Raw genomic sequence first — 22,225 nt, forward strand, 5'->3', positions numbered from 1 at the left:
AAACATATACTTTATTGATTTTTTTTTTTTTTTTTTTTTTTTTACAGAGAGGAAGGAAGAGGGACAGAGAGCTAGAAACATCAATGAGAGAGAATCATTGATCGGCTGCCTCCTGCACACCCCCTACTGGGGATGTGCCCGCAACCAAGGTACATGCTCTTGACCGGAATCAAACCTGGGACCTTTCAGTCCGCAGGCCGACGGTCTATTCACTGAGCCAAACCAGTTAGGGCTGGCTCAACTTTTGAAGAACCACCGACCTGCTTGCCCCAGGCCCTTTGCACCTCTTGATCCCTTTCCTCCTCTCACCCCTGGCAGCCCAGTTAGGGTGAACCAAGTTATTACCCTGTCAGAGAACTATATTCCATTCTGATAAAGAGTTTTCTCTCGTCAAAACCGGTTTGGCTCAGTGGATAGAGCATCGGCCTGCGGACTGAAAGGTTCCGGGTTCGATTCCGGTCAAGGGCATGTGCCTTGGTTGCAGGCATATCCCCAGTAGGGAGTGTGCAAGAGGCAGCTGATCGATGATTCTCTCTCATTGATGTTTCTAACTCTCTATCCCTCTCTCTAAAAAATCAATAAAATATATTTTAAAAAAAAGAAAAAGAAAAATTGGAATGGTATTTGAAACCCTTGTTTAAAAAAAAAAAAGTTATCTCTGTAGTTTTATATTCATCAATGAGGTTATCTGCTTAATGTCTGCTTCCCCCACTCAAATGTGTGGGTAGGAACATCGCCTCGTTCATCACCGACTGCATCCTCTGAGCAAGGCCTGACAGTGGTCAGTCACTCAGTTAACACAGCGAAGGAAGGAATGGTAAGAAGGGAGAGGAATGGGATGTAAAGCAGCTGCTGCAGGCTCGCTTTGCTCCATCCCAGGCAGAGATGACCCCACTTACTGCGAGCACAGTGGGTCCAGAGAGGGGCAGTCTGGGAGCGGGGGCATGGCCAGCTCGGGGCTCCAGGCCGCAGGGCCGCGGCTCAGCAGAGGGCTGGAGCGTGGGCGGAGGAGCAGGCCCAGGGACTGGGCAAGGCCACGGGCACTCTCCAACGGGGAACTGCACTTGACCCCGGCCCACAGGAAGTGGGGGCAGCCGGGAGCCTCTGGCGGGGGAGGTGGCTGGGATCTTCCCCTCATCTGGAAGGGGACCCCTGGGTGGAAGTGAACCCCAGAGGAGAAGCTGGGCCCAGAGGGAAGGGGCTGAAGAGGGAGCAGATCCCCCCACCCCCCTGCCATTTGGTGCTCCAGACGCGAGTGCACCCTGAGCCTTTGGCGGGAAGGAAAGGAGGTGGCAGCCACAGCTGCACCCCAAAGCAGTCAGGGACCCCAGCCTTCCGGGCGCCTGGGAACTCCGATGATTTCAAAACTTGAAAAGTTGACCCTCGAAAGACTTCCTCTGCCCCAGGGTCAGCTTTTTGCTGACGGCTGCGCAGGGGTAGGTCAGGGTCAGGGTCACGCTCCTTGAGAGCCAGGGCTGTGGTTTGCCTTTGCAGCACCAGCCCCCGCACAGCCCCTGGTGGAGAGAGAGGCGGCCGGCGGAGGAATAACTGCTCACTCGCCCTCACCTAAGCTTTTCCTCCAGGTTACAGATCGGGACACGAGGCACAGGCGGTAAGATGACCTGCCCAAGCCCACACTGCCACCCAGCGACAGAGGCCAGACCCCAGGAGGCGTGTCTTTGGAGGTCCCCCTGAACCGTGATGCTGACCCAGAGAGGTGAGGGAGAAGGAGAATGTGAAGGGGAGTTGGACACCATTTCTGGGAATCAGAGATCGTTCCCTGACATGTGAGTCCATGCTCTGGCCGGGGTGGGCCGAAAGTGTGCACACAAAGGCGCTACGGCGAGGTGCCTGCCGACCTGGCCCCCCGGGCCCAGCAGGGAAGGTGGCCAAGAGGCTCCGGAAGTCGAGAGGATGAGCCCCAGGATAACCTGGTTTTCCAGGCCAGGGCGGTGGCACAGCCCAGCGTGGGGGTAGCTGCTGTGTCAGGTACCACTGCCATGCCTCACTCACTTTTTTTTTTAATAAATGAACCTTTTACTTTTTTCTTCTTTTTTTTAATATATTTTATTGATTTTTTTACAGAGAGGAAGGGAGAGGGATAGAGAGTTAGAAACATCGATGAGAGACATCGATCAGCTGCCTCCTGCACACCACCCACTGGGGATGTGCCTGCAACCAAGGTACATGGCCTTGACCGAAATCGAACCTGGGACCCTTCAGTCCGCAGGCCAACACTCTGTCCACTGAGCCAAACCGGTTTCGGCCACACTCACATTTATAATCAAAAGTAGAAAATGAAGTTTGGGCCTGAGCAGGGGTCACAATCCGGCCCGCGAGGGCAGGTTTCTGAGTTGGCCACGTGTGTCTGGGAGATTTGAGAGAGAAATCTGCATTCTCTGCGCCTCTTGGAGACGGAGCTCAAGCAACTGGACTTGTGACTGTGTCCATCAGTCACGTGGTCAGTGACCAAGAATGTCTCACCCATAGCCCCCGCCGCTCCCTCTGCTCACCCTGACACTGAGGCCAGGTGCCCCCATTCTCACCCTGACACTGAGGCCAGGGGTCCCCTCTCCTCACCCTGACACTGAGGCCAGGTGCCCCCATTCTCACCCTGACACTGAGGCCAGGGGTCCCCCATTCTCACCCTGACACTGAGGCCAGGGGTCCCCCATTCTCACCCTGACACTGAGGCCAGGGGTGCCCTATGCTCACCCTGACACTGAGGCCAGGGGTCCCCCATTCTCACCCTGACACTGAGGCCAGGGGTGCCCTATGCTCACCCTGACACTGAGGCTGGTGTCACCTGTCATCTTAGATTGTCCGTTCCCACACCTGCGTCTCCTGCCTGGCCCGCACACTCCTGCATCTGCAGCTCTGCTCCAGAAGCACAGCACATGGGCCCCTCCGCCACAATGGGCAGGATCCTTGGGAAGCCTGTCGCTCTCCACAAATGTGCTTCCCAGTCGAAAAGGGGCATCACCTCTCCGGGAAGGCTTCTGGGAAAAGCAGCAGAAGAGATCGAGTAAGAAGTTGCTTTGAAAACCAGGCATTGAGCCGGGACCGGTTTGGCTCAGTGGATAGAGCGTCGGCTTGAGGACTGAAGGGCCACGGGTTCGATTCCGGTCAAGGGTATGTACCTTGGTTGCGGGCACATCCCCAGTAGGGGGTGTGCAAGAGGCAGCTGGTCGGTGTTTCTCTCTCATCGATGTTTCTAACTCTCTGTCCCTCTCAATTCCTCTCTGTGTAAAATCAATAAAAAAATATATTTAAAAATAAATAAATAAATAAAAATAATGCTTTCTGATAATGGTACTTTAAAAAAAAAAAGAAAGAAAACCAGGCATTGAATCAATGCCCCGATGAGCCGCCTGGACCTCCCTTGGATGGGCCCTGACTGTGTGTAGCTGCGAACACACGGGCACTAGCCAGTCCCATAGGAGCTCGGAGAAGCCGGGGTGCTCCAGCCTCTCCCAGTGGGAGCTGCTGGGGCTGGTGCAGAAACCCAGATGGAAGGGTGCCTGGGACGGAGCAACTGAGAAAACTCAAGCTGCAGAACATTCTGTACGTGATGGCATGATCTCCTTTTCATGAACAAAATCACATATGTACATATTTTTGTATATAGAGAGAAAAATTCTGGAAGCATACCTATTCCATCTGTACGTGATGGCATGATCTCCATCTGTTTATCAATGGGCTGTGGAATGGGAAAACACTTTTTCTTAAAAAAATCCTCACCCAAGTATATGTTTCCAATGCTTTTCAGAGAATGGAAGAGAGGTAGGAAAGAGGGGTGGGGGGAGGAGAGAGAGAGAGAGAGAGAGAGAGAGAGAGAGAGAGAGAGAGAGAGAGAGAGAGAGAAACCATTGATGTGAGACACATGGACTGGTTGCCCCCTGTTCATGCCCTGACCGAAGGCAGGGAGCGAACCTGCAACCCAGGGACCTGCCCTTGACTGGGAATGGAACCCGAGACTCCTGGGTAGGCAGGGGGACACTCTAACCACTGGGCACACCAGCCTGGGTAGGGAAACACTTTTAACTTACATGTGCGTAGGGTTGTTAGCAGCGTGGGTGAGCATTTGTCAAGCGTTTGGGACATTCTCTCCTCTTCCCAACCCCTCTGGCGCAAGTATTTTCACTGCCATTGAGTGAACTGGGATTCTGAGCCGGAGAATCAAAGTCACCTGCCCAAGGTCACATAGCTGGTGTTATACCCGAGACTCCCCACAAGCTTTCCCACCACACCCCAAGGCCGCCCACTCAGAGGTCGCCGCTCAACCCCTGAGCCACACCAGCCGGTTTTGTGTTCTTAAAAGCAGTGTATTGGAATGTTTTGCAATAAAAAAAAAAAATCCTAAAATGACTTTTGAAAAAGGCCGTTGTGTAGAATAAGCCTCAGGCTGGGGGTCCACAGCAGGGATGAGCAGGGCGGGGGCACTCAGGCGGGAGGTAGGCTCTCCCTCCTTCCTCCTCTGCTGGCTGGCAGCAGGGCCCCTGCGGAGCGGGTGCCGGCCCGCCCCACATCCTCAGGAACTGACCCGGGAGGCACTGCCTCAGAGGCTGTGCTCCCAGGATCTCTAAGAGGCCAGCTGCCATCTGTCTCCCGGGCACCGAGCGTCTACGAAGACTCTGGGTACCAGCTGGTGGCTCACCTATAAACCTGGATCGAAAGTAAGCTGTGCCCTTTCTCCTGGAGTGAATGGAGATTTCAAATGAAACTCCAGTGTAGGAGTGCGGGGAGGGAGCACCCTTTGGGGGAAACTCTTGGACAAAAGAGCTGTCATCTCTGATATTTGTCCATTTCCTCACTCACTAGATATTCCTGAACACTTCCTGCCAGCCCTGGGTTCCAGGGGACTGAAACCCATGTGGTCCCTGCCTTCATGAAGCTCATGTGAGCAGTGGAATTTCAACCAGGGCACCCGGGGTCCGTCAGACACTCCCCAAGGAGCATGCTCTATGGGGACTTCCGTCAGGCTGACCTGGTTAAAATGCAACGTAGAACTTGGAGCCGCGTGCCAGAGGAGCTGATTCTCTGTGCTCTGTGCTCGTTCCTACCTTCCCACATTGCTGGTGGGCTAGTACAGTGACTACAATTTTTAAGTGGCAGTTATTGTGTATTCTTTTAAATATATTTTTATTTATTTCAGAGAGGAAGGGAGATATAGAAATATCAATGATGAGAATCATGGACCAGCTGCCTCCTGCAACCCAGGCATGTGCCCTGACCAGAAATCGAACCCGTGACCTCCTGGTTCATAGGTCGACACTCAACCACCGAGTCACACCAGCCGGTTTTGTGTTCCTAAAAGCAGAGTGTCTAGAACAGCGCTGACAGTAACTGCCTGGGATCATGGAAATGCTCTTTGCCCAATATGGCGGCCCATGTGGCTTCGCAGTGAACTGAGGAATGAAACCTATGTAGCAGCGCCAGTGGCTAGGCGGTCATCGCGGTGGACAACGCAGGCAGGTCTAGAACAGCGTTTTTCAACCGCTGTTCCGCGGCACACTATATTGCCTGGTGTGCCGTAGGTGCAGACAAGACAAGAATTTTATAATTTTTCACTATTTTGTTTACTTAATATTTCATAATAAAGTAATTATAAAATACTTTCTTTGTGTTTATTTGATTCCTATTCAAGAGAATTACTTTATATATAGTCAATATAGGCACAGAGTTAAATTTTTTAACATTTTCTAATGGTGGTGTGCCTCGTGATTTTTTTCATGAAACAAGTGTGCCTTTGCCCAAAAAAAGGTTGAAAAACACTGGTCTAGAAGATCCTGGACTAGGGCGCACCAGGTGGTGCAGCTTGTACACAGGGGCTAGGAGATGTGGAAGGGACAGGTGGCTGCAGACACATGGCTGCAGGCCGAGGCGACAGGCTCCGAAGAGCTGGGAATGGCAGGAGCAGGTGGAGCCGGCCACTGCTGTGAGCAGCTTCAAGCAGGGGAGGCACGGACATGCCTCGGAGGCGGGCGAAGTGAAAGCCAGACAGAGGAGACACATGTGGTCTGACTGCGCTGCCACGATCCACCCCGAACAGGCACATCTACGGAGCAGAGAGATCAGGGATTGTGGGGGGGAGGGGAGCGGCTGCTAATGAGAATGGGGTTCTTTGGGAGGTGATGAAATTAGGCTGAGGTGACGGTTGCACAACTAATGACTATGCTTCACGTGGACGAACTGTACTAGTGTGGTGCGTGAATCCCCACCAAGCAGCTTCACAACATGGAAACCTCAGGCCTCCATTTCCCACCGCAGGCTCTGACTTTGATTTAAAACACAAGGGCCCTCCCTGTGGCCGGAGCCTTTCCCAGCGGGAGAAAGTCAATGCACGCACAAGAAACTGGACACTGGCCGGTGGGGGTTTGAAGGGACTCCCGAGACAGAGGGAAAATGCTTAAAAAACAGAAAAGGTCCAAGGAAAAGCCATCTATGATCTCCCCTGAAAGGCTGTTATCACATTCTCACAGGTGAGGGGACAAACCTGGTCTCTCCCTTCCTTCCCGATGGCTCTTCTCCATGAGGGACCAGGATGCTCAGTGGGCACAGCATGTGCAGAACCTGTGCGCGAAGGAAGCCAGGAACCAGGAGGGGGAAAATCTCGGTACTGAGGAGTCTATTCAAAAGTAAAAGGTGATTGTCCGTTTTTAAAACCCGGTTATGAAGATGCACAAGTCTAAGTTTTAAAAGCTTAAAAACAGTACTTTTAGCACAGTCCTTTTTGTGAATTTTGAAGAGAAATCACCCCCTTTACAACTATGTTGTTGAATAAATAATAATAGGAAGCCATTCAAGCTGTACTTAACATTCCGTTTTTCTATCAGGAGTCCTAAGGCAGAGACTTAGATCTAGATCACCTTGATCCTGAGTCAGAGAAAGATCGGCGCTGGCTGGGGATGTACTGAGCAGCCTGAGAACAGTCAACGATGCTGTAATAGCTTCGGTGTGGTGACAGGAGGGAACAGGCTTACCGTGATCACCTCACTATGAATTTAGTATCGAGTCACTGTGTTGTACACCTGAAGCTAACGTAATACTGGAAGCAACTGTACTTCCATTTTAAAAGAAACTCCAAGTCCACCCTCTGATGACAGAGGCAGCAGCTCGGGAAGGAAGCCGGGACGCTCCACCCTGGCCTGTCTCCCACAGTGTGGGACGCAGACCTGCCTCGGCACACAGCGAACTCGTTACCTACGGGTGGCCACACAGCCAAATGTGTGTTTTAAAACACAGCAAGAGGAGATTTTACAAATACTGATGGTCAGAACGAGTTAAAGTGGGAAAAGGTGCATTTCAAGTTGCTTTAAAACATCAGTGGTGACACCTGGCTCAGCGGGTGGACATCATCCGGGGCATCCCAAGTCTGCCGGTCCAGCTCCCAGCCGAGGCACATGCCCGGGGCCTGGGCTCAGTCCGCAGCATGGAGCATGCAGGAGGCAGCTAATCAATGTTTCTCTCTCCCACCTCTAAAAATAAATAAAAAATCTAAAAACAAAACACACACACACACACACACACACACACACACACACACAAACACAACAAAAAACCCACACACACATTAGGTGGTTTGTATTACACTGTGAATGCACTGAATTGTCCACTTAAAGATTGTTAAAGGAGAAGAGTTTATATGTTTTTTTTGCCGTAATAAAAAAAATTAAGATAAACATTAGGTAAACACTTAGGACTGACGTTCCAGTCGTCTCAGGAAACGGCCTCACAGGAGCACACTGACCAACTATTTGGGAACAGACCCAGCCAGCTGCTCTCAGGGGGGCGAACTGTCGGGACTTGCCACCTGAGGGAGCCACAGGAGTGGCAGGGCCCCAAGTTCCTTTCGCCAGAGCCTGGAGGACAGCGTGTGACCCCGTGCGGTGAGATGGCACAGGTTAACTGGAGCACACTCCCTGGCTTTGGACTGACTTCTCTTCAGCAGTGGTTACAAGAAAGGACTTGGAGGCAGGCAGACCTGGTTTTTAAATACGTACGGTATGTACACATATTTTTTTATTGATGTCAGAGAGGGAGAAGAGAAACATTGATGATGAGAATCATTGATTGGCTGCCTCCTGCACACCCCCTACTGGGGATGAGCCCATAACCCCTTGGCTCATAGTTGGATGCTCAACCACTGAGCAACACGGACTGGGCAAACCTGGTTTGATTCCCAGGGCACGCCAAACAACAAGCGGGCAGCTCAACTTCTTCTAACCTCAGTTTGCTCATCTGCAATACGGGGATGAGAACAGCAGCTCCTCTCAGAGATGTGAGAAAGATTGGAACACGAGAGGAGTTTTGTTTTTGTTTTTTTTAAGCACTGTGAAGCCTTTACCTAGCTCGGCCATCACCAGTCAACTAAGTTGAAGTGTATTTTGAATCAAGGACTGTAATGGTTTAAACAGATCTCAGTAAAGGATCTTCTTTGGGGGAGGGGGATCCTAAAACACACAACGTGTATCCGGTGTTTCCCACAGTACTTGGACTGTGTCAATGAACATCAGCTAGAACAATTACTGCCTATTAATACAAAGTACAGACTTGCAGTTAAACACATTTTTGATGAATACGATTGAAAAGGCTCTTTTCCCAAGTTCATTATTCAGAATCCTCACTTCCACCCAACATTTCATAGGTTAGTCTTCAGGGCAACCCCCCCTGGGAAACGCTACCCCAGACAAGCCTCTGACAGAGGGCCTGTGAGGAGGTTGAGGAGGTTGAGGCTTGGCCTCTCACAGGCAGCTGTACCGGCTGCACAAGGACCGGCCTCCGGTGAGTGAGGGTGGCAGTGAAGGAGCAGGTAAGGTAGACTTCAGCCGGAGGACCTGAGCCTCCCGGCCCTGTGGCTGAGCCTGCCATTCAAGCACTGAGGAGGCGCAGGTGTGGGGCCTCACTTGGAGAGAGATCTAAGATTTACAGTAGCCACTGCCGGTTTGTCCAGATGCGGACTGAAGGGTCCTGGATGTGTTGCAGGCTCGATCCCCAGTAGGGAGCGTGCAGGAGGCAGCCAATCAATAATTCCCTCTCATCATTGATGTTTCTGTCTCTCTCCTCCCTTCCCCTCTGAAACCAATAAAAATGTATTTTAAAAGTAAACAAATAGAAACGCCTTCTGTGACCTTGCTGAGGTCAGAATGAGGGGAAAGGAGCCAACCCGCTCTGGGCGCAGCAGTGAAGGCCGAGAGGAAGAGCCACATGCTCGGCCCTCCACACTGGCCCGCCGGCTGCTTCCCCGGGCACAGGACTCCACAGCCCAGGGAAGAGACGCACTCACAGGGGGGGCCCGTTCTGAGGTGGCAGCACTACTGGGAATAGAAAAGCATAAAAACTAAGGATGCCCCAAAATTTTTAAGGCACTTCTCTATCAGCAGGGATGATGCAAAAACAGAGAGGGAGACGGGGAAGGTAGCTCCTCTCAGGAGCTTCTGTGGGTTTGGTTGCAGACAGGAACATCAAAAGGAAACCTTATCAAGGCACCCAACCCTCCCCAGGAATGCCAACAACCCCTCCAGCCCAGCGCCCGTCCCAACCACCAATAACTCTGAAGACAACACCAGTTCTTCTCAAACAGTTTAATAGCAAATAAACAAAGGAAGGTACCACACTTGGCAGATACAAAATGACTTTTTGTCCGTGTGTCTGTGCAATTAAAACAGATTTAGGTTCCCCATTGGGACAAAAGGAAAAACACACAAAAAAAGGAGATTCATTTTAAACACATACTCCCTTGCTCCAAACTTTTAACAATGTTTTTTTCTTTTTTAATCCACTACACAAACTGTGATCAGGTCAGAAAAGCGACAAGGGCTCTTCTTGCCTTTTTTTTTTTTTTTTTTTAAACCATTAAAGTAAAATCCATAATTTTCTACATAGTACAACACAAGTTCACACAAAAAAGACATTTTCTTTTGCAAATCAAAACAGGGAAGAAAGGAAAAGCTCAAACAAGGTAAAGGAAAAGCATTTCTACGGCTGAATCACGACTTTGAGTTGATTGAATCCCGTTGTTGCTGCAGAACAGACTGTGCGTTTGGTCATAGTGGCAATTTTTTCTCTTCACATTGTGAAATCACTTTACATTGTTTTCTAGTAGAAAAGGCAAAAAACTGTACAAAACCCCTAGTGTTAAATACAACGTTTGTACCAATAAAAAACTCACACAGGTTTGTCTCCAAAATGTAAAGATTCTTTTTTTTTTCTTTTTAAATTATTCACAAAAAGCAGCTGGAAATCAGAAAGGCAGCTGCCGCTCCAGGGTCTCAAATCCATTAAAACCACCACAGAACAATTAAAACAATCAGTGAGAAAAAGAAAAGGAAACGTCCAACGTTTGGCATTTGGTTTTATCCACAGGTTTTCCCAGAGCTCCTCTTGGAATTAAAAGCAAAATATATTGGCAAACACGGATCTGAATACACAGGAAGGGGAGCCTCAGCGCCTTCTGCCAACAGAGGCGGCTCTGTGCAGTCAGACTGTAGGGGCACGGCAGTGCTCAGGCTGGGTTCCTGGCCTCCTTCCATCCACTCGCCCTTCCAGGAAGTTAAGCAGTCTGCCGTACACTGGCCTCCACGTGGCCGCCCTTTCCTTCTAGTAAGAATGGCCTCAAGCATAATCCTAGGCAACCCGCTGGGTCCCAGACCTGAAACTGCTGGGGTCCCTTCCTTCACCAACTCCAGCGTGGATGGTGCTAACAGTGCTTCTACCTTCCCCACCCCCTCCCCATCCCTCGGCTACCCCACCCTCTCCACCCTTCCCAGCACTCCTGCTGCCCAGCTCTCCCGCCCACCAGCAGCTTAGTTCTTCTCTGGGTGGGATCTAGCACAAACTCCTCTCTCTGCAACCTCTTACCTCCACAGATCATCCTGTGACCCTCATCTCCCCTGGCTCTTCCTCCGCCATTCACATTCTTACACAAACCCCTAAGACCCTGAGGCTGATGGTGCCACAGAGAGGAGGGCAAGGAGCTGGTTTGCCTGGCACCCAGGGACAGTAGCTAGTTGGCTCTTCACCCAATTTAAAAAAAACAGACCCCTGCCCTTACCCCATCTCACTAGCCAATGAGAGCAGAGCTGCGGTGAAGAGCCAGTGTGGGGTGGCTGGTGGCCAGGGCTGTAAACAGTGTGAAGACTGTAGTATTGTGCTTGTCACCTAGGAAAAGCGCCGGCAGGTGTACTGCCGCTTAGTGCACAGATGGCCGCCTCTGAGTGGTCGAGAGCACCCTCCTTCCTCTGGGCTGAGAGATGCTCGCTACCCCTAATGCACTAAGCCTCCTGCCCACCCGCAGCCACCTTCTGGATCCTGCCTCTGTTCCCGTGCCTCTCAGGCGCCCCCTAACCCATCTCTGAGCAGAGCAGCCAGCCTCCTGGAGGCCCTGCTGAGGCCTGGAGGCCACATGAGGTGACAGTCTAAGTGCACAGGCAAACGCTCTAAGGGCAATAGAGGAGAAAGTTGCCACTTCAAAATAAAACAATACAATCTTGAAAAAAAATAATCAACCCCACAACAACTTAAAACAGCTTCTTTGAAACCCTTTTAAATCGGTCAGTTTTTGCACAAACTATAGAAAACAGAGAGGTGAAGGTGATATATAAGAAGGTGTGAAGAAACAGCAGGAAACATGCAAAACTTGTTTTTTCTGGGCATAATCTTAGTAGGAAAGGAAAAAATTCCAAACAAAAGCACAAAAACAATACAAAAACAAAAACCAAAAAAAAAAAAAAAAAAAAAAAAAAAAATCAAAGCATCACATTTTGCTGTGGAGACTGTGGGAACAAGCATAGAAGGGGCAGCGGCCCGGGCAGGGCCGGGGTCTGAAGGCTCCCTGCAGGCGGCTGCAGGCAGAGCCCCAAAGGAGCAGGGCCGCTGGGGCTGCAGCCCGCTGTCAAAAAGGAAAGGGGTTCGGGTGTTTTCTGCAGTGAGAACTTAGAAAACAAAAATAAACACATGCGGTCTCCTCAAGCCCCACAAACTGTATCAGCAAAATGTGCTCAGGAGCCTCAAAGGTTTCAGTGACATCTTTTATTTCATTGTTTACTTCAAAGTTGTCTTTAAAACTAAGCACACAGAAACAAAGCCTAGAAACGGACTGGCTGTGTGTTCACAGAAATACAAACACTACGCGGTATGTGCTAGTAGGGCTGCTCTGAAGACAATTACAAAGAATTGGAATCACAAAATCAAGTGGTTATCTTATGAAGTTCTAGAAAAATAGATTTTTTTTATATTCAAATGCAAGTTTAAATATTTCCCCTTCAGCAGTCGTTCTAGCAAAACCAATTTGGCAGCACAAAAGAAAAAAAGGAAAGAAAAAAGAAAAAACAAAGAAAAGAAACAAACATAATAAAAATACACATCAGCATCAAAGGTCAAACACAAGGTCAAAGGTGAGAGTTCAAGCATCAGAGAAGCTGAAGAGACAGGGATTTGGACGATGTACTTGACGCCACATCGACATGCTTTAGGCACAACGATGAACAAACGGCAGGAATCTAGAAAAAAAAACAAACCAGAAAGAGGGAGACCCACTGAGTTACACAGAGCAATACATCCAAACAAAGAGAGAGAGAACAGGAACACTCACTGTGTACAGCCCTGAAATGAGGAGGCGGGCGGGGCGGGGGCTGGGCGATGACAGGGAACTTTTGCACATGCTAACAATGGACACAGGGAAAAGTCAAAAGGACATGGAGGACACCAAGAAAACATCCAATTGCCAGAGACAGAAGGGAAACTAAGGCTTGGATTTCCCCCGAAGCATCCAAACACGTCAGATCTCCGGTGGAGCGGAGCCCGGCCTCTCCAGCTCCCTGGGAAAGACCCAGGGAGAAAGAAGCCTGGAGTGGGAGAATTCTTTAGGGGAGCGGGCCAGGATTTCTCCTCAATCCTACAGGGTGGCCTTTGTTCCCAGAAATCCAAGCTCTTAGCTTCCACGCAGGCCCTGGTCACTCCTGAGGGACCCAGGGAACAGTGTCTGGATGTATTCAAGGCAAATCAATTTCATGATGAAACCCAAGTAGGAAACAAAACTACATGATTAGACACATTTATGTAAGTGAATCCCCCACACAACAGCAAAAGACTGCTTAAGACTTGACTGCGAGTCTCCTCTCTGAGCTGAACCCTTTCACCCCGGGAGACTTTAGGGGAGCAGCTTCTTCACAAAACCATCTCTGGCCCGGGGAGAAAACTGTGCTCGGGGGCAGTGCTGCTGCGCTCACTCACTGGCAGGAGAAGAGAACGGACAGAAGTGCCCAGTCTCACCCGCTGGCCCTGAGGCAGCCCAGGACCCTGCTGGGGCAAGCGGTCCTTTTAGAAAAGAACACCCACAGCAGGTCGGAAACCTCAGGGTGTGGTGTCAACGGCAGGCTGATCACACCTTTGCCTTTCATTTGGAAAGGGGTTTCCAACTGTCTCAAGAGCCCAGGACAAATCTGTGGACAATAATGGTGAAATGGGGGGGGAGAGAGGGGAGAAAAAGTGGGGACGGAGTGGACTTCTGGGATTTGGAAAACCCCACGATGGCCAAGGAGGAAGACAGAACAGAAGGTTAGTGATCACAGCACCACAGCACCCCGGAGAGCACAGCTCTCTCCTCCGCCAATTCACAGCATTAACTCCTTCCCCCTCTGGCAGATTAGCTGGGCTGCAAACAGGCTACAGAAAGTCAGTAGTTTCAATCATACACAGCACCCTGTGTGTATAACAATCACATTCTGGATTCTACAAAATCCTGGCCTTTTCCAGAGATATATAATTTAGGTAATAAATATTCTCCACCCCGGAGCTGTATAAAACTTCTATAAAAATAGAAACAACATTCTTAATTCCGGCCGGTTGGGATTCAGAACAGCGCCTCCCCAACCTAGCATTTTTTTTTTTCTTTTTTATTTTATTTTTTGCATTTATTTAAAAAATCCCATCACGACCCTGGAAGCCTTTGGAACAGTTTTATCCTTGAAACACAGGACACATTTCACCCAGTGCGCAGAATTCAAGTTTACGTGGTTCAGCTTAAGAAGTTTTCACGTTTCTTAGAGGACAACAGACCCAATTATCACTATGAGAAGGGAACAGCTGTCCCAGCTTCAGTGGGATAACCCAGACATCTGTACAACAGCAAGATGGCCAATCCCTGTCTGTGACCCAAATGGACAGCATGACAAGGAGAGAGTCCCCACTCAACTTATTAGCAAACCAACCCCTTTGATCTCATCTCTGCTGCTGGGGGTCAGGACTGATGTCTGTGAATTTAAGATCGCAGGGACCCAGTCACTGGCCTGGATTACAAGTCAGGACTACCTGGGTCCAAGTGCATTTCCCAACAGCATGTCCTTCCTGGCTCTCCACTCCCAAGTATTTCTTGGAGCAGAGGCAGAGCCCAGAGGCTGGGGAGATCACAGGCAAGAGCTGGAATAAGACCTGTGGGAGGCAGCAGGGAGCTAACGGTAAGCACATGGACAAAAACGAACATGGTAATACTGAGGTAAATAAATACTAAATCCATATGGAGGCTGTAAACGTCCTGTTGTCCCCTCTGTCCCCAAGAGAAGAAGACAGGGCTGGAGTGCTTAGGAGAGGGGACTGCCTTGATGAAAACACTACATCTGGGACACCTCAACCAAGGAGACAAGCATGGATTTCTCAGTCCTTTTAAGTACCAAGCGTTGGCTGGCCTCTGGCAAATGAAGTACTCTAGCTTGAAGGGACCTTCTGATGCAGATGCACCAAGAAGCAGGCTCCTCTCCCCCCACTAGATGGCTTTTGATCACTCTGCTCAGGAGAAGTGCCCCCTCAGCCAGGTACTGTCAGCCCTTCTTGGTTCTGCCTTCGTGATAAAACAGTAGCTTGGGATGAAATGACACTCCTTGCTGTGGTCAACTACAAAGAAGGAAACCAGTGTGTCTCCCTAGACACTCCATAAGAAAGGGGCCATGGTCTAATGATCTGTTATAATAAACTAAAACTGACCTCTGACCGGCTGCTTCTTTTTAACAGCCACCAGCCTGGCAGGGCCCACCCTACACCAACGGCTGGCTGGAACAGCTGGCAATGGGTGATGTCTCTCTGCTTTTCGCATATGTCAGGTTAACTTAACGGGTATTTTATTTCCAGAGAATTGTTAGCCCCTTCTTGGGAAAGAGGGGCGGAGATCTTGGACAAAACCTGTGCTTCCACAGCAGCAGCTATAGGAGAGTTCCGCCGACACCTCGCAGGGCCGTGGACAGCAAGTCCCTCTCTCTCCTCAAAGCCACCCCCACCAGCTCCACCCTCCCACCCCCAGCTCTTGGACGGCAGCTCTCATTTCATCCACTCTCAAACTCAGGGACATTCTGGGGGTCAGTTTTGGTTTCACTCAGTCCTGTCTCAGGGTAGTTTTGGACAAGTTCTGATCTTCTGTAACGTTTCTCCATTCCCTCTCCTCCCCCAGGGTGGTTTGATGTTGGTCCTTCTCAACATACACTGGTTACAAACACAGCAAACTTTAAATAAAGGGGGGGGGGAAAAAAAAAAAGGAAAAAAAAAAAACACTCAGGATATGGCACCTAAACTCCAAAGTAAAACACTGGAAACCAAAGCACAAACTTGTCCTCTGTACGAAGCGAAACTCCCACAGAAGGCAGTAGCCGAGTCTTCAGGGCAAGCTGTGCCTGCGAGAGTGGCAGGGATCAGGGTCCAGGGCTGTCAACACACAGCCTTAGGGCTTCGAATCATTAAGGGTGCTCCTCCCCAACTTACCAGAAGACCCTCACTCCAGTCTCAGAGGGGAGCACGCTCAGTAGGGCTTGCTGTCATTCTTCGAACGTTTGAGCTGCACTTTAAGCCGCTTCATGCCAATCTGAAAGCCGTTCATGGACTGGATGGCAGCTTGAGCCGAAACAGGATTGTCGTAACTTACAAAACCTGTGTGTCCAAGCAGAAACCTCGGTGAGGGACATAACCAGGCAAGGACATTCCCAGTCCTCCTTATACACTTAGCCTCAAATCCCAATTTTCCTCAGCAGAAAAAAGAATTCTGGAAATTATATCACATAAATTTAAATTAGGTTCCTAAACACTACCACTTTGACAACGACATGATACATTTAAGTATTTTGCTTTATTTTATTCTCTGGAGAGACAATGTGGGCAGAAATCATTGAGCCCATTACAGAAGTGGGGGGGAAACACACACACGCTCAAAAAGAGGTCACGTACTGAAGGCTGAGTTAAACAATAACCCAAACTCCATCCCAGGTTTCTGCTGTCAGCCCCTTCCCTTTCTTTTTCAGTGGTAAAAATTCTTATCACCCCGCAACACACACACACACACACCAAAAGAGAAACCCACATACCAAAACACTTGCTCAGGTTTGTCTGCTTGTCTATAAAAACCTTGGCAGATACAACATTCCCAAAGGGCATGAACATCTGCAGCAGGTCCTGATCGCCAAATTCCTGGGGCAGGTGGTAGATGAACAGGTTGGCTCCCTCTGGACCTTCAAGACATCCATTGATTGAAAGATACCAGTGTGCAGAAAGCTTATCCTCCCTCACCCCGTGAAACCATCCGAACCCCAACAAATAGAGATTCATGAATTCATTTGGAGAACTACACAGACTCTCCAAATACCGAGCATTCACTGAAACAGATCCCTTCTCTCATGTTTAGCTATACTCTGTGTCTTACTGAGGGATGTGAGAATTTGACCTCTCAGGAGGAAGGTGTGCTGAGACAATAAAATAGGCAGACTTGCGTGTGGAGCATAAAACAAGAGACTAGGTGCTGGTAGAAAAATACAGAAAGGGAGGAAGAAAGAGATTATAAACACAACAGGTTTCAAAATTGTGCCTAGAAACTGCAGGGATGGCAAATACATTGAGACAGAAAGCAGGGGCAGGAAGTGACTACAAAGGGACCTGAGGAAATTTCTGGGGGTGACAGCATGTTCTACATCTGTGATGGTGGTTATATGACTGTATGCATTCATCAAAGCTCAGAGAGCTACATAACAAAAAAGGTGAATTTTACCTTATGTCACTTGTGCCTCAGTAAAAAGAATTTTAAACTGATTAGCACTGAGCTCAAAAATAGAATGCTTTCCTCTTCCAACCATGCAACGATTTTCTAACCAAAAGAGTTTCATTACAACCACAGTGCAGCCAATTCCCCACCCTGACCTCCCCTGTGTTGTCAAACACACTAAAGAACCTTGCTGCCTCAGGGCCTTTGCACTTGCGGTTCCTCTGTCCCTATCACTCTGGACAGAAATCACTGAGCTTAAATGGCAACAGAGAACTTCTCTGAACATTCCATATAAAATGCTGTGTTCCCGGCACTCCCCATCCCCTTTTCCATCCATAATTCTACAGAGCATCATTTGGAATACCCTGTGTTTATTGTCTGCCTGCATAGATCCAACAGTTACCCTATTATAACATTCTAGGGCACATAAGCGCCTGATTCAGAGCAGGGGAGGATGCTGTTATGGCAAGAGAGAATACTTGTTTTTCTCCCACATAAGTGCTTCAACCTTGCCAGCTCGTACTTATAATACAAATACAAGCAGAAAGGTGTCAGCAGAGCTTTCTAGTTATATGAACCACCTTAGACCCCTTACTGCCTAGAAAGCCTCTCCTGAACTTAATACCATCAGAACACACACTTCCCACAGCATCAACACGTGGGCCTTAACACTTTGTCCCATCAGTGTTCAGTCTGTCCTCAATTAGGAAAAGCACAGATCAGAAAGTAAGGAAAACACCAAATGCTAAAGCTACAAGGAACACCTACCCAGAAGATATCCTTTGACAGATTTATAACCCAGAGGGAAGGCTTCCTAACTGCCAGTGTGTCAGACACAGGAAGGTGGGTATATATCTTCCATCTAAAAATGGCAGCCCCACCACTGAAGGGTGCACAGAGGCTCTGATCTGAGCCATACCCAGAAAGCATCCCAAAAGCAGGTCACACTTACGAGTTTCAGTCTGTCTTTGACACCATTAAAGGAAAGTGTGGTCTGACCACCTGCAGGACTCAGCCTTCGCCTGCCAGTCAGTTCTGGTGCAGATGGGAGAAACCAACCCCGCCAGACCCCAGCCTCCCTTTGCACTCACCTTCCTTCTGGCTTCCAGCAGCACCAATACTCTGCTGTGTCAACAGATTCTGGTTGTACAGCGTGGGGAGCGCCGCGGCGGCATACTGCTGGATCCCCGAGTAGGCCTGCGTGAGGGCCTCCATGGTGCTCCCAGTGCCATTGGAAAGGCCACTGCTGCCCAGGCCACCATTTAAAGCGGCCATCCCTTGGTTGGGGGAGAGAACAGAATTAGCAGTATTGGAAAGACTCAAATGATGCCAAGGAAAACGTCCCAAGTCCTCCCTTTCATCTTGTTCCTAGTTTCACCCTGAGGAGGAATATCCATGAGTGGTCAGGCTTCAGGACACTCACCAGACCTTGTTGCTAATGGGGGCATTAAAAAACACCACACTTCAGAAGTGGCTCTCCCATTACCTTCTAATCTGTGCAAGAAGTGCCACATTTTATACCTGACTTGCCCCCTTTTCTCTAGCTTTCCTGCCACTTTCTCACACAGAGCTGGAATCTGGTAAATAGGAGTTCCAGGATTGGGAACAAAAGGGGGCACATGTGATCTGTGACAAGATGTAGGTAAACTCTATCATTAATAATAGCAGTAACATTCTGGAACACTAGAGGCCTGGTGCACAGGATTCATGCACTGGTGAGGGTGTGGCCTGAAGAAATCGGCACGCTGTGGGAGCCCGGCTCATCCTGGTCAGCTGAGCGGCTGTGGACCAGCCCTCTGAGCAGCTGCTCCCTAGTCTGGCACCTTCCGTGGAGCTGGAGCATTTGCCTCTCCACAGACTCAGTCGGGGTTAGGCCCCAGGGACAACAGCACTGAGGCAGAATAGGCTTCAGTCCCTCAGCGGCCATGAACCCACCTCCCAGCCTCTGGGGTCAGCTCTGTGCAATCAGTGGCAGCATTGCACAGCCTGCAGGCATCCAGAGGAGGTAGGAGGACCCTGGGGCAAGGAGGCCATGATCACAGCTCAGGTTCCTGCCTGTCAGCCCAGGTTTCGCAGCAGGAGCACCAGCTCATTCCAGTCAGCCGAGCGGCACTCCCACTGTGATAGCGCACTGACCACCAGGGAGCAGCTCCTGCATTGAGCACCTGCCCCCTGTTGGTCAGTGTGCATCATAGCGACTGGTCGACCAGCTGTTCTGTTGTTTGGTTGCTGGGCTTTTATTATATAGGATATTCTATGTGCCACTCTGTACTGAACAATGTGCTTACACTTGTGTTCTCATCTAACTTCTTAATAACCCTCAAAGTGTCCTATTTCCATGTCATAGATAAGAAAATGACCTTGGAGCCTGGCTAGTATGGTTCAGTAGTTGAGTATCAACCCATGCACCAAGAGGTCACCAGTTCAATTCCTGGTCAGGGCACATGCCCAGGTTGTGAGCTCAATCCCCAGTATGGGGCATCCAGGAGGCAGCCAATCAATGTCTCTCTCTCTCTCTCTCTCTCTCTCTCTCTCTCTCTCTCCCCCCCCCCCCCCTCTGAAATCAATAAACATATTAAAAAAAAAAAAGAGAGAAAAGAAAAGAAAAGAAAAGAAAAGAAAAGAAAATGGTCTTGGAAAGGTGGTTGAAAGTTATAGGTGGTTAGTGCTAGAGGAGGGATTTAACTAATGATCATTATTGTCTTTTGAAAGATTTTGAGGAGAGAGTTGCCCTAGCTGGTTTGGCTCAGTGGATAGAGCGTTGGCCTGTGGACTCAAGGGTCCTGGGTTTGATTCTGGTCAGGCATACATGCCTGGGTTGTGGGCTCGGTCCTCACATAGATGTGAGCAATACACTGATCAGCTGCCTCCTACATGCCCATTACAAGGTATTAAACCCACAATCCTGACAGAAGATCAAACCGGCAACTTTTTGGTGCACAGGATGATGCCTGAGCCACACCAGCCAGGGCAATTCATAATTAATTTTTTGGTTCACTGGGCTACTCAATCATACAACAGTACCCTTACCAGGGTTGTTTATAATGTGCTACCTGCACAAAGAAAGGCCTGATGACATCCATGGACTGCCTCTCACCTGCCAATGAGCTGACATTGAGGCCTGCCGTTGCTCCAGCTAATGTCTGCAAGGCTCCAAGGGAGGCGATGGGGTTGACAGAGTTGCTACTGCTGGAGCTCGGTGAAGACCCTGCAACCAGAAATCCATGAGTTAAACTCAAGCCAACATTTGCCTTCTCAGCAGGAATCAAAGCCCAAGAATTATACTACTTAAGTATTCTCTTAGAAAAAAGTTTTCAGTTACTAATTTTAATAACTGCCCCTGTTGGACATAAAAACAAATGATAATTACAATAAATTAAAAATTATGAACTATGTCTAAAGTTAGAAGATGGCATTTGAAAATTTGTTGTTCATAATCTGTCCCCTTTGGAAATGGGTATGAACTGCTCTCAGAATGACATACCCCTCTTGGGATTCTGCCCAAGGCTCACAAGGGCCCACTGGCCCCCGCTACATGCTTACCTGAACTGGTGAGTACGCTGAGGGGACTGCTGGATGTAGTGAGAGCGTTGGTACCACTAGGTGTGCTCTGAGCAGCACTAGCGGCAGCAGCTAGGGCAGCCAAATTCTGTAACTGCATTGCATTTAACCCTGCAACATCCAAAGCAAGAGATCAGCAGGCAGATCAGAGTGCCTCCTTATCCGCTCCGGGAACAACAGCTCACACCAGTGGAAGGCTAATTCCAAAGAGGAAATATTCTAGAGAAGCCTTACAAGCAACTTTTCAGGGCTCCAAAAAGATTCAGATACTCCTCAACTCATTATGAAGTTTGGTATCATTTCCTCAGAGAAGAGGTATCTGATTCAATAGCATACCCCCAACGTGAGCTACTACTAAAAGGATGGGCAATCAGGAAACCAGCAAAGGGGGTCATGGTCTGCCATGGGCTCAGGTGTCCAAGAGGACAACAATGCCCATACCTGTGGCATAGAATGGGACTGCATCCGAGCCCCTCACTCAGACTTCACAGGGGATGTGCTCTTTGAAATGGAGGTGAACAAGCAGAAAATGTAGCAGAGACCCAGAAAGGAAGGAACGATAGGGGAGAATACATGGGAGAATAGCAAGAGGACAAAGAATAAAAAAACAAACAAAAAAACACACCACTTGAATAGCAGATTAGTTATAAGAGAGAAAAACACACCGAGGGAAAAACTTCCAAGTAGAACCTAGGCAACAATAAAAGGAGAAGAAACTTGACAATGTGTTTCAAACCATTTAGTAGATGACAGAAAGGCAGAAGGGTGGAGGGAAGAATTAATGAGAATAAAAACTACAACACAGATTCACAATCTATCAACTTTCTCAGTCCTTGGGGAAAAGTGAATCACTATCAAAATTTTTCATATGATAAATGCAGTTCACCTAAGACCACCCCAATTTCAAATGCACTTGTCTGGCCTTGTCCCACTGCCAAAGGGGCAGGGGGAGCTCCTGTCCCCCACCTCCCCCCCCAAGTATTCTGATGGACCTTGCCTCAGGTTTGTCTGTGGAGCTCCATTTTGTTATAAACTCAGGTATTTGTCAATTAAGTTTTCTATGCACGATAACGGCAACAAAAGATAATTCACCTATGAAATAACATGTATAAAACACAGAGGTAAACTAACTAACTGCCTGGATTCTAGCAACTTCAAGGTAAGCCATTTGTATGAAAGTATTTCTCAGGCTTTTCTTCAGTCACTGAAAAAGTCACGTTTTGGTGGAAATAAAGCATTCCTGCAACTTTTTCCTGATCAAAACAGCATCAGATAGTCTGCAGATGTTAACAACTCTTTTCTATCTTCTTCCTCAACAGACACTTAAAGGAGTGGGGAGCAGTAGACAACTCCAGGACAATCTGGCATAAATGACTAATGACCTTCTAGAGAAAAGGCAGTTGAATCCTGTGATGTTCATTTTATGCCAGGTTTACATGAGTGGAAAATAACTTTTTTCTGCACAAACGGAGCAAACTCTCAGACTGCTGTTAGCTGTGTCTGATGGCCTGGCTGCTGCTGCTCCTCCACAGCAGTGAGACACTTACCTCCCATTGGGTGGAGGCTGCTCAGGGTGTTGAGGTTCCCAGAGGAGGCAGTCTGCTGAAGGAGCTGCAAATAAAGCTAGACATTACACCAAAAAACAGAACA

General features: G+C 48.9%; 1 protein-coding gene and 1 long non-coding RNA gene across 17 annotated transcripts in view; one reads left to right on the forward strand and one right to left on the reverse strand.

The window, feature by feature from the left end:
• The first annotated feature begins 493 nt into the window (after positions 1-493).
• LOC118712438 lies at positions 494-8,414 on the forward strand. The gene is made up of 3 exons (XR_004986042.1): positions 494-504; positions 2,346-2,353; positions 8,331-8,414. It is a non-coding gene; the product is annotated as an uncharacterized LOC118712438 (long non-coding RNA).
• Positions 8,415-9,569: 1,155 nt separating this feature from the next.
• CELF1 (CUGBP Elav-like family member 1) overlaps positions 9,570-22,225 on the reverse strand; it is a 70,578-nt gene continuing 57,922 nt past the window's right edge. For 8 of the 16 annotated variants that reach the window (XR_006740912.1, XR_006740908.1, XR_006740911.1 and 5 more), the window contains 7 exons: positions 22,123-22,198; positions 20,558-20,686; positions 20,045-20,222; positions 18,106-18,291; positions 16,344-16,487; positions 15,748-15,912; positions 9,570-12,500 (listed from right to left, as the gene is read on the reverse strand). Coding sequence is in view for 6 of the 16 variants with exons in the window: in XM_045578016.1 (XP_045433972.1) it covers positions 15,785-15,912; positions 16,344-16,487; positions 18,106-18,291; positions 20,112-20,222; positions 20,558-20,686; positions 22,123-22,198 (774 nt within the window). In the remaining 10 variants the exon portion in view is untranslated. Of the gene's footprint in view, positions 15,660-15,747; positions 15,913-16,343; positions 16,488-18,105; positions 18,292-20,044; positions 20,223-20,557; positions 20,687-22,122; positions 22,199-22,225 lie in introns of all 16 variants that reach the window. The other 8 variants (XM_045578018.1, XM_036426109.2, XM_045578016.1 and 5 more) reach the window with 5 other exon arrangements.

The sequence above is a fragment of the Pipistrellus kuhlii genome, unplaced genomic scaffold (assembly GCF_014108245.1).
Source record: "Pipistrellus kuhlii isolate mPipKuh1 unplaced genomic scaffold, mPipKuh1.p scaffold_m20_p_9, whole genome shotgun sequence".
Classification (NCBI taxonomy): Eukaryota; Metazoa; Chordata; class Mammalia; order Chiroptera; family Vespertilionidae; genus Pipistrellus; species Pipistrellus kuhlii.